The 12593-nt window shown below is 36.8% G+C and overlaps 1 protein-coding gene across 1 annotated transcript in view; it reads left to right on the forward strand.

The window, feature by feature from the left end:
• ZRANB3 (zinc finger RANBP2-type containing 3) overlaps positions 1-12593 on the forward strand; it is a 319849-nt gene that overhangs the window by 179957 nt on the left and 127299 nt on the right. The window contains exon 6 of the mRNA XM_010367383.2: positions 1096-1181. Coding sequence (XP_010365685.2) covers positions 1096-1181 — 86 coding nt within the window. The remainder of the gene's footprint in view (positions 1-1095; positions 1182-12593) is intronic.

The raw sequence follows: 12593 nt of genomic DNA on the forward strand, positions 1-12593 counted from the left end.
GTGTGGTGGCTCATACCTGTAATCCCAGCACTTTGGGAGGCTGAGGCGGGTGGATCACGAGGTCAGGAGATTGAGACCATCCTGGCTAATAAGGTGAAACCCTGTCTCTACTAAAAATGCAAAAACAAAATTAGCCGGGCATGGTAGTGGTCACCTGTAGTCCCAGCTACTCGGGAGACTGAGGTGAGAGAATGGCGTGAACCCTGGAGGCGGAGCTTGCAGTGAGCCGCGATTGCGCGGCTGCACTCCAGCCTGAGCAACAGAGCAAGACTCTGTCTCAAAAAATAAATAAATAAATAAATAAATAAATAAATAAATAAATAAATAAAATGCTGGAAATAGCCTATATGTCCAATATCAGGAGTCTGTTTAAATATTTTACAGTACATCTACATCATAATGGGTTGCTATTCAGTTTTTTTTTTTTTTTTTTGATTTTTTTATTATACTTTATGTGCTAGGGTACATGTGCACAAGGTGCAGGTTTGTTACATATATATACATGTGCCATGTTGGTGTGCTGCACCCATTAACTCGTCATTTACATTAGGTATATCTCCTAATGCTATCCCTCCCTCCCTCCCCCCACACCACAACAGGCACCAGTGTGTGATGTTCCCCTTCCTGTGTCCAGATGATCTCATTGTTCAATTCCCACCTATGAGTGAGAAAATGCGGTGTTTGGTTTTCTGTTCTTGGCGATAGTTTGCTGAGAATGCTATTCAGTTTTTAAATGGTGCATTACTATTATATTGTTTATATAAGGCGTTAAAACTAAATAAAAATAGACATGTGTACTTTAAAAGTGTCTGAGACATGTTTTATGGGACAAAATTCTAGTTGTATAACAATATATATGATATGATCCTCTTTATGTGAATAAAAGCATAAATGTATGCTTATATCAACATAGAAAAATGTGTATTTATACAACAGATAACGATTACCCCTGATGAATAGAAGGGAGGGGACTTGAGAAAGAAAGAGTTGGATTTTCTTTTATACTTCCTACTATTTTGTTAAATGGTTTTATCATCATAATAATAATTTACTTGAAAATATTACAACATATTATGAACACTTGTATTGTTATAGCTTTTCATGCAGATTGAAGCTCTCTTTCCACAAAAATTTGGAAGATGGACCGACTATGCAAAAAGATACTGTAATGCACACATCAGGTAAGACAAACTATTTTGCATAAACTTTTTCCTTACATATGTACTGTGAACATTGCTTTAGTAATCATTCTTTATTCCAGAGTTTTACAAATTTGTGGTAGCTATGAAATAATTGGTGGATTATTATATATATAGGTGGATGAACTATATGTAAAATAAATAAAAGTAATAGATAATGGCAAAGTCTTCCTTTGTTTTTATTTTTTACTTTCTACTTTTTATTTTTGAAATTGTTTATTTTTATTGGCTAGATTTACATGTACATTATACAAAAGTAAAAAGTAAGTGTTTCTTCCACTCTTGTCTCTCAGCCAACCATTTCCCTTCGCATGTAACCATTGTTGGCACTTTCTTTTGTATCCTTCTGAAGATACCCTTTGGGTGAGCAAGCATGTATGATTATATGTGTATAATATTATTTCATTTTATTTCAACATATATAGCACAATTTGTGTATTATTCTGCAGTTTGCTTTCTTCATCTAGTATGTATTGTAGATCTTTCCATATCAGTTACTCAAAGAGCTTTGATGTTCATTTTATTTTATTTTATAGTATTTTTTTCAGACAGAGTCTCTCTCCGTTGTGCAGGCTGGATGGAGTGCAGTGGTATAATCTCGGCTCACTGCAACCTCTGCTTCGGATATTCAAGCAGTTCTCCTGCCTCAGCCTCCTGAGTAGCTGAGATTACAGGCATGCGCCACCATGCCTGGCTAATTTTTGTTATTTTTACTAGAAATGGGGTTTCACCATGTTGGCCAGGCTGGTCTGGAACTCCTGACCTCAGATGATTCGCCTGCCTTGGCCTCCCGAAGTGCTGGGATTACAGGCGTGAGCCACCACGCCCAGCCTGATATTCATTTTAAATGCTGCATCTATTATACCATTTAGACTTTATTTATGCAGTCTACTCTTAGTGGACGTTTATAGTATATAGCTATGCATACAATGCAGCAGTGAATATCTTTGCACATGTTGAGAGGTAGTATTTTGTAGTTCTGAAGAACATGGAAATTTAGAGCTAGACCACTTGTGTTTTATTTTCACATCTACTATTGTGGAATGCTTCATTTTAGAAAAGTAACTTTATCTCCTCATACCTCAGTTTCTTCAGCTCAAAAAAAATGGCAAAGTATTATGCCTGCCTTGGAGAGTTATTATGAGACTTATATTACCTAATATTTATAAAGTGCTTGAACAGTGACCATACGTAGGGAGTACTCGATAGTTGTTAGCTATTTTCATATTTCATGCCATATACATAGGGGAAAAAATCTTAAGATAAAGTTATAGAAGTGAAATTGCTAGTTTAAAGGGCATGTGCATTTTTATATTATTAGATTTTTCCAAATCATGCTCCATGGAAGATACAGCTTTTTATATTTCCACCAGCCCTGTGCCAGATTGTTTCTTTTTCCATACCTTTCAAACATAGTGAAATATAAATTATTTTATTCTTGCCAATGTGAACTGATAGTAGCTTTAATACACATTTGTCCATTATGTCATTAAATGCATTTGAGCATTTTTTTCTCACACATATGTGTTACTTGTACTTTTTTTCTGTCAGTTGTCTGTGTGTGCTGTTTACCCTTCTGTCTTCTAAATGTATTGGCTTTTTTCTTGATATGCTGAATATCTTTATATATTACAAAAATAATCTCTTTGTATGTGATGTGAGTCTCTCGTGTTTTTTTCCCCATGCATTTTTTTTTTTTTTATAATTCCTTTAAATAACACCACATGGTCATGGTTTTCTGATGCTTTTTAAAGAGCTCCAAAGTACAAAGATAGAATTCTTCTAAATTGTTTCTATGAAGTCAGTCTAACACTTAATACCAAAATCAGACAAGATAGCACAAAAAATGAAAACAAGAGTCTACAAATGCAGAAATCCTCAATATTAATAGATTAATGAAATCCAGAAACTCATTAAAAACCTAATATATTGGTTATATGCAAATGACATTCACATTAGGAATTCAAGGAAAGTTGAATATTAAGAAACATATCAATATAATTCGCCATATTAATAATGACAAAGAGAAACCTCATCATCTCTATATGTGCTGGGAAGTCCTTAGGTAAAATACAGCATTTACCCTCCCCATATTTTTGGGGTTTTTTTTTGTTTTTGTTTTTGTTTTTTTGAGACGGAGTCTCACTCTGTCGCCCAGGCTGGAGTGCAGTGGCACGATCAAGGCTCACTGCAACCTCCGCCTCCCAGGTTCAAGCAATTCTGCTTCAGCCTCCGAGTAGCTGGGACTACAGCCGTGCGCTAATTTTTTTTGTTTGTTTTGTTTTGTTTTGTATGTTTGGTAGAGACAGGGTTTCACATATTGGCCAGGCTGGTCTCGAATTCCTGACCTCAGGTGATCCACCCTCAACCTCCCAAAGTGCTGGGATTACAGGCATGAGCTACCACACCCAGCCAACATTTACCCTTGATTACAGTTTTTAATAAATTTAGGGTATATATGTATAAGTGTGTCTTTACATATATATGTGTGTATATGTTTATGGGTGTCTTTCAATCCCAAAACAACTGCCACATGAAGCACTAAAATCAGGCACGTGCCACCACACCTGGCTAATTTTTGTATTTTTAGTAGAGACGGGGTTTCACCATGTTGGCCAGGCTGGTCTTGAACTCCTGACCTCGTGATCTGCCCACTTCGGCCTCCCAAAGTGCTGGGATTATAGGCATCAGCCACCACACCCGGCCAAGATTTTACTTTTTTCTGAATTTATTTGTAGATATAATACAAATAAGAATATTTTCCTTATAGATCCAGAAAATTGATTCTGAATATTATTTGAAAAAATAAATAAGCAACAATTGTCAAGAAAGTTATGAAAAACTAGAGTATTAAAAAAAGGGGGCCCAACACAGTGGCTCATACCTGTAATCTCAGCACTTTGAGAGGCCGAGCCGGGTGGATCACCTGGGGTCAGGAGTTTGAGACCAGTTTGGCCAACATGGTGAAACCCCGTCTCTAATAAAAACACAAAAATTAACTGGGTGCGGTGGCAGGCACCTGTAATCCCAGCTACTCAGGAGGCTGAGGCAGGAGAATCTCTAGAACCCAGGAAGCGGAGGTTGTAGTGAGCCGAAATCGCACTGTTGCCCTCCAGCCTAGGTGACAAGAGCAAGACTCTGTCTTAAAGAAAAAAAGGGAAAGGGATTCTTTCCCCTCTTCTTTTGAAATTGTTTATTTTTATTGGCTAGATTTACATGTACATTATAAAAAAGTAAAAAGTAAGTGTTTCTTCCACTCTTGTCTCTCAGCCAACCATTTCCCTTCACATGTAACCAGTGTTGGCGCTTTCTTCTGTATCCTTCTGAAGGATAAATAAATTCCAGATGAGTGAAATATTTAAACATTATTAAATAAAACCCTAAATAAAACAGAGGACTTCTTTTATAACTTTGTTGTAGGGAAGTCATAAAAAGGAATATATTTGATTGTGTAAGAATTTCAAAGGTGTCACCCTTCTGGAAAATATATATAAAGTAAAAAGAAATTTCTAATTAAGGAAAAATTATGTATGTGTTGCAAATTAAAGAGAAGGCTAATTCAATGACTGAGAAAAATGTGCAAAAAATGTAAACAAATAATTGATAGAAAAGGAAATACAAATAGGTTTTAACTGCATAAATCTAATTGATAAGAGAAATATAAATTGAAACTATAATAAGACAAATTTTAAACTATTATAGTTATAAAAATTATAACATTTAACAAAACAGTATATCAATGAGCATATGAAGAAACAGGAACTGTCTTACATTGTTGAAAGGAATGTAATGTCTATACCATCTATTTGGGGGTTTTTTTGAGACAGGGTCTTGCTTTGTCACTCAGGTTAGAGTGCAGTGGCACAGTCATGGCTCACTGCAGCCTCAGCTGACTTGGCTCAAGTGATCCTCCCACCTCAGTCTCCCTAGTAGCTGGGACTACAGGGATCCACCACCATGTCTGGCTAATTCTTTGTGTGTGTTTTTTGTTGTTGTTGTTGTTGTTTGTTGTTTCTGAGAAAGAGTCTTGCTCTGTCACCCAGGCTGGAGTGCAGTGGCATGATCTTGGCTCACTGCAACCTCTGCCTCCTGGGTTCAAGCGATTCTCCTGCCTCAGCCTCCCAAGTAGCTGGGATTACAGGCATGTGCCACCACACCCAGCTAATTCTTGTATTTTTAGTAGAGACGGGTTTCACCACATTGGTGAAGCTGGTCTCAAACTCCTGACCTCAGGTGATCTGCCCGCTTTGGCCTCCCAAAGTGCTGTGATTACAGGCGTGAGCCACCACACCTGGCAGTTTTAAAAAATTTTTTGTAGAGACGGGGTCTCACTGTGTTGCCCAGGCTTGTCTGGAACTCTGGGCTCGAGTGATCCTCCCACCTCAGCACACTTAAGTGCTGGAATTACAGTCATGAGCCACCCTGCCTGACCTATACCATCTATTAATAGAAATTTCACTATAGCTACCAAACATTGAAAAGCCCATACACTTAACCTAGCAATTAAAATTTAAGTTTATCCTACACTTGTTCATATATACTATATGTAATTGTTCATGTATGTTCTTATACATGTATGTTCACATATTTATTAAATACATAACATAGATATACACATACACACATATGCACATATATGCAAAATTTAAATTGCATGTTTAGTAAATAATACATGATTGGATAACAACTAGTTGTAGAGAACCTACTGTAAATTATTGTACATCCATACAATGGAATACTGTGTAATCTTGATGCAACTTATTTCTAAGATATAGTGTTGAAAGAAAAGGAAATTACAAAAAATTGTGTTATCTTTTGTATTTTTTAAAACGTGTATGTGTAAAACACACACACCGATTTTCCCTAGATACCTTGAAATTGTCAACATGGTAACCTCTGATGCCCCTGACCCAACTGACAGTCTCTGAGACTTCTCTATAGAAGCCACTGGGCATGCTGTTAGTTTAACTGTTCAGCATAGTGTGATTACCCAGCTGGCTGGAGATTTATAACAAAAGACCACTTTGCAGTGGCATGTGATCAGTTTGATAGGGAATTTGACCTGCATTGTGTTCCTCATTGGAGTGAGTTACTAGCTAGAAGCTCTTTGAGGGCAGAACACTTGTTTTTTCCAGTATTCTATTCCCAGTGGCTAACACGGCACCTGGCACATGATATCCAATGTATATTCAATTATTGAATACTAGATCTGGGGTGTTTTTTGTATGCTAGATCCATGTAACTTCTTGACATGAATAACATCATTCATCTGCTAAATTCACAGATGTTGTCAAACTAATAGGGTTACTCAGATACAACTTAAAATTGCTCTGAAAATTGACATAGTATTAAAAAACACGCAGACAGTCATCTTGGAGAAGGATTTCTTGTACTTTAGAACTTCTGGAATAAAAGGGCTGAACTAAGTGATTTGGATAATCTTTCCCAGCTTAAAGTTTGGTTTCTTCATATTTCTTCTTCCTCATGACTTTAAAAATCATGAGCAAAACAGGGATTCTTCTTATAAGTGAAATACTAAGAGGAGTTTTTACATAACTGACACTGTTACATTTATTTTACTACTTCCGTATAAAAGAAAAAAATGGAAAAACTAGTATAATTTGGCTACTTTCTATTAAGAATTTTAAGTTAATATAGTTTTGTGACTTGGACTGAGAGAGTTTTGTGACACAAAGTTCTTAGTTGTTTTTCTGGTAACTGGGGACATAATTTATTTGCTAACATCAGTTTTGATTAAACTATAAATGCATTTAGATGCTAGTTTGACCAAAGTAATAACTCTTTAGTCTTTACCAAGTGTTTTTTTTTTTTTTAACAATGCATGGAAATGACTATAATGATTTTGCTGCAGTGCCACAAATTAATATCCCTTCCCTCCACTAGGAAATCAATAGTAACAAATGTAGTAAACACTGTAAGTTGCCTACCCCGTCTTCCTTCCAAACAGATTCCTGATTTACTTCAGGTATATATACAAATCTATAGGACTCTGGGGAAGTTGACTTTGTATCCTTTTTCACTGGTGGATTCTGGTCATTCTAAGCCAGTTAGTACATAATATTCTTCAGACAACTGTTATTGGTCTAGGGTTGGTCATGTGCCAAGCATGCTGAAGAAAGACTTTATTTCAAGGATGGAGGACAAGATAAGCATCTTAAGCTGAATATGAACAAAGAAGCATGTTGTCCTACCTGCTGCTGGTAGCTGTCTTCTGACCATGTTGGGTATCCGGTTTAGATGAGGCAAGCTTTTTAATGGCACAGTGAAGAGGTGCAAGGAATCTAAGAGTTGACCAATCCAGGAGCCTTCCTGGACTCTGAATTCCTTTTATTCATGTTGTAAAACATTCCTTTTTTTATTAAGCGGTCTTGATTCAGAGTTTCAGTTGCTTATAGCCAAAAACCATGGTTCCTGGCACATCATTTCTAAATATTCATTTTCTTCCTATCATAGGTCTTTTTTTTTTTTTTTTTTCATGATGCTAGGTATTGTTGGGAAGCTCTTAATCGTAATTCTTGCAGACTATAAATGCCAAAAGTTTGCCGACATAAAACAAACATACTTATCTGTATTTATCTTCTTGAGTCTGGAACAACCTATGTGGTCAATAAGCATTTCTTTTTTCTGTTTCATGACTAGGACTTGTCATGTGACAATAGAAAGAGACAGTACACCTGTCTCTTTCTTACTTAATGCCTACCCTGTTTCATTAAAAAAAATTCATCTCTGTGAAATGCTTTATGATTGTGGAGGACATGTTCTGTTTTCTAGAGAAAGCCATTTCAAGATTAATATCATGCTTCTCAAAAGGCATTTTCTTTCAGGTTCCGTTTCAGAAGTTTTATGTTATTCCTTTACTTCTTTACCTTGAAAGCACTATGGTTCCATAGACTCTAATTCAGCTCAAGTCACTTCCTGGCATTTTAAGTTAGTCTGTGGAATGCTATATATTTTTCCATAATGTTTTGATTCTGTGAAGGTGTCATTTTCACACTATAATTTTGCAGAATGCAAATTTTGGTTAGTTATTCAGTTCTAGACCCATATTTTATATTTGAAATGTCATGACTATATTCAAGATAAGTTAAGTGAAGCTTCAGCAAAAATATAAGTTCGCTTTTATAAAGTGTATTAAATACCTAAGTAATGACAAACAGAAATGTACTACTGCAAATGTAGTTCAGGGATGAGAAGTCAGGGTATAGGTAACGAACTACCTGGTTTGACTTGAGACAGACAGCAGAAGTATTACTCAGCCAGAACATCTCTTGTCCAAAATGCCTTACATCATTCACTTTACAGAGTTATATTTAGAGGAAGCTATAAATACAACTGATTTGGAGAAGGCAACATATTCAGTTGTCAACCATTAGCACATTGTATGATCAATTGTTAAAGCTAAAAGACTTTGGAGATCACCCAGTTCCCCTCTGTCATTTTGTAAGCACTTGGTAAGTTTAAATGGCTTACTCTATCTCACTTTCTTTTATGTTTTTTTTTCCCCCCTGGAAGTAATAAAGACTTAGGGAATGGCAACTTTAATAAATATTCTTTTACATAGAAAAAGAGGACACATAGATAACCCAGCCAAGCATCCTGTTATCAGCAGCTGTCTTCAAAAAGTATGCTGTGGGAAGACATATTGGTCTTCCCTAATATTATGTTTTTGTTTTTGTTGTTTTCTTTTGTTTGAGACAGAGTCTTGCTCTTTTGCCTGGGCTGGAGTGCAGTGGTGCAATCTCTGCTTGCTGCAACCTCCGCCTCCTGGGTTCAAGCAATTCTTCTGCCTCAGCCTCCCAAATAGCTGGGACTGCAGGCATGCGCCACCACACCGGGCAAATTTTTGTATTTTTAGTGAAGACAGAGTTTCACCACGTTGGCCAAGCTGGTCTCGAACTCCGGACCTCAAGCCATCCGCCCACCTCAGCTTCCCAAAATGCTGGGATTTACAGGCATGAGCCACAGCGCCCAGCCTCTTCCAATGGTGTGTTAATGTTATGTTTGAATTATTATTAAGATATTCTAGACGCTATTCTGTATAACACAGAATATTACACAGAATAGCGTCTAAAATATCTTAATAGTGATTCATCAGTTTTTTAAATCTTCTCTGTCATTGATATTTTGTACCAGTTCCACCTCTAAGGAGAATTCGTTGTCTAAATTTTTATGAGAGGAAAAATGCTGTATGATAATACAAATTAAAAGTATTTATAGCCATACCTAAAGATTGTTAATTAATGGGTCATTGTCAGCTTCAAGAAATGTCTCGAGGGAGAGCATCAGGATAAATAGCTAATGCATGCAGGGCTTAATACCTAGGTGATGGGTTGATAGGTATAGCAAACCACATGGCACTCATTTACCTGTGTAACAAACCTGTACATCCTGCACACGTATCCTGGAACTTTAAATTAAATTAAATTAATTTTTATTTATTTATTTATTTTTGAGATGCAGTCTTGCTTTGTTGCCCAGGCTGGAGTGCAGTGGTGTGATCTCAGCACACTACAACCTTCACGTCCCAGGTTCAAGTGATTCTCCTGCCTCAGCCTCCTGAGTAGCTGGGACTACAGGCGCGTGCCACCATGCCTGGCTAAATTTTTATATTTTTAGTAGAGACAGGGTTTTACATGTTAGCCATGATGGTCTCAATCTCCGGACCTCGTGATCCACCTGCCTCAGCCTCCCAAAGTGTTGGGATTATAGGTGTGAGCCACCGCCCCTGGCCTAAGTTAAATTAAATTTTTTAAAAAATGTCTGTTACGGAATTGTGCTGTCCCTCCTTTGTCCTCAGCATTGTTGCATTTAATGTTCTCACCCATGACTAAATAGAGGTTGTGTCTATTCCATTTGCAAAAGGTTCAAATCTGAGAGAAATAGTTAATATAGTGGATGGCAGAGATATGTTTGAAAAACAATTAGATAAATATTAATAGAATATGTATTCTGCATTGAGATTTAGAAAGTCAGCTTTGTTTGGAAGGGATTTGAGAAACCCTTACCTATTTATCAGTAGTTCAGTTCTGAAAGGTTTGTGGTTTTGAATAACCCTAGGCTAAATTGGAGTAAGGGGTGGTTCTACTCCATTCATTGGTTAGACTGCATCCAGAGTACAGTTTAATTTTGAATTTATCCATTCATTCTGAAAGTATTTTAGGATGCTTCTTATATGCTAAGCCATGTGGTAGCCATCAGGTATACATTAGGGAACAAGACACACATAGTCCAGCCTTCACTTGAGTTTTCAAGTCAAATACTAATTTAGTTGAATATTCTAGAACTAAAAGAAGAGAGTTTCAAGACAGTGATGGAGTTAGGTAGGGATAATATACAGAGTCTTGTTCTTCATCATAATGGCAATAAGAAGGCATTGCAGGGTATTTTGGTTTTTAATTATCAGTATTATAGGTTTTTTAACTGCAGTAAAATATGTACAACAAAATTTACCATTTAAACATTTTTAAATGTACAATTCAGTGACCTTCAGTACATTCTAATGTGTTCTAGTACATTCTGTTGTTGTGCAACCATTACCACTCTTCATCATCAGAACTTTTTCATCATTCCAAATTGAAACTCTGTGCCCATTAAATAATTGTCCCCATTTCCCCTTCCCCAGTCCCTATAATGTGAAACTTAAAGCATGAAACTTACATCATTAGGTTTACAAATTTGATTTATTATCTAAGATATTTCACATGGTTCAAAATTCTAAACCTATAAAAGAGTATACACATTGAAAAACCCCTCTTACCTAAGTTCTTCTCCCTATAGGCAACTATATGTGGTTTTAATCTTTTCTCAGAAACTGTGTGCATATTCAAGCAAATTCATATGTTTTAAAAAGATTGTAATGTAAGCATAAACATGGTTTTGTACTTCCTCTTTTGTCTTTTTTTCGTATACATAAATAACTTCCTCCTTTTTATGGTTGCATGTCATTATATCATTGGAAATATACTGTACTTTTGGGGATGGCAGGAAGTTGTGAGTTTGCATTGTACAGTTTATATTTTCTCTGTGGAATGGGAAGGACAATCATATGTTCAGTGAAATGGAAAAATAGAGGGTTAAAGGTTTCATGAAAGTTGATGCGGTTTGAAATTTTGCCAAATGAGAATGAGATTAGTGTGGTAGGATTGTTAACAGCTCTAGTAACCATTTGAGATCAGCAACTCCAGATCTGTAATGGAACCAGTTTTCTCTAAGGTAGAATTTCTCCAGCCACACCCAGCAGCCTGGATACAGGCCTGGAAAAGGCTTCAGGCCTTTTTGATCCTGAGGTTGGATCCATTCAAGATTGGATTTTTTCAACAGCTTATGATGCATGGACTGTGAGACAAGGGAACTTAAACTGTGTTAATAAGAACAAAGGTAATGTATGAACTCTAAAATCAAAAGGGCTGAGGAAAGATGTGAAGACAGAAAAAATATAATGGATTTGGAAATGAGAGGAGTCAGTTGACTGAAATGTATTGATGCAATAGTAAAGACCATAGTGAGTATAAATGAACAAGCACCTTTGAAGAATGGGATAAGTAGAGAGTGGAATGTCTGAATTTACCAGGTAGAATGGTTTCTTAGGACCTGGTTATAACCATAGGGATAGTTGGAGTAGATTTTAGAAGGTCTGGCCGGGCGCGGTGGCTCACGCCTGTAATCCCAGCACTTTGGGAGGCCGCAGCGGGCAGATCACAAGGTCGGGAGATTGAGACCATCCTGGCTAACACAGTGAAACCCCATCTCTACTAAAAATACGAAAAAATTAGCCGGGCGTGGTGGCGGTCGCCTGTAGTGCCAGCTACTCTGGAGGCTGAGTCAGGAGAATGGTGTGAACCCGGGAAGCGGAGCTTGCAGTGAGCCGAGATTGCACCACTGCACTCCAACCTGGGCGACAGAGTGAGACTCCGTCTCAAAAAAAAAAAAAAAAAGATTTTAGAAGGTCATTGAAGACAATAAGTGTGAGGAACTAAGACGGAACTAGGAGCCATATTTTAAGCATTTTAACAAATGAAAACATATCTGGGAAAGGGTGACCAGAATAATGAGAGGAATCTCATATTCAGTTCTATAAATGTCTAATGTTATTGATTGCCTACTATATTTAAGATATTATTTCAGAGCTGCCAGCAATACAAAGATGAATAAGACATAGTAGTTGATCTTATGAAGCCTATAGGAATTTGAAAGCGAGAAGCCCTAAGGGGAATAGGTTTTTAAATATTTAAAGATCTGTCATGTTTTAAAAGAATTAGACTTCTGTCTTTGTGGCCTCAGAGAGCAAAACTAGTATCAAGCAGTGGAACTTAATCCTGATGTAGATTTTGGCTTAATATGAGTAAGAACTTTTAAAATATATATACTTACATA

Source organism: Rhinopithecus roxellana, chromosome 14 (genome assembly GCF_007565055.1).
Source record: "Rhinopithecus roxellana isolate Shanxi Qingling chromosome 14, ASM756505v1, whole genome shotgun sequence".
In the NCBI taxonomy this organism is placed as follows: domain Eukaryota; kingdom Metazoa; phylum Chordata; class Mammalia; order Primates; family Cercopithecidae; genus Rhinopithecus; species Rhinopithecus roxellana.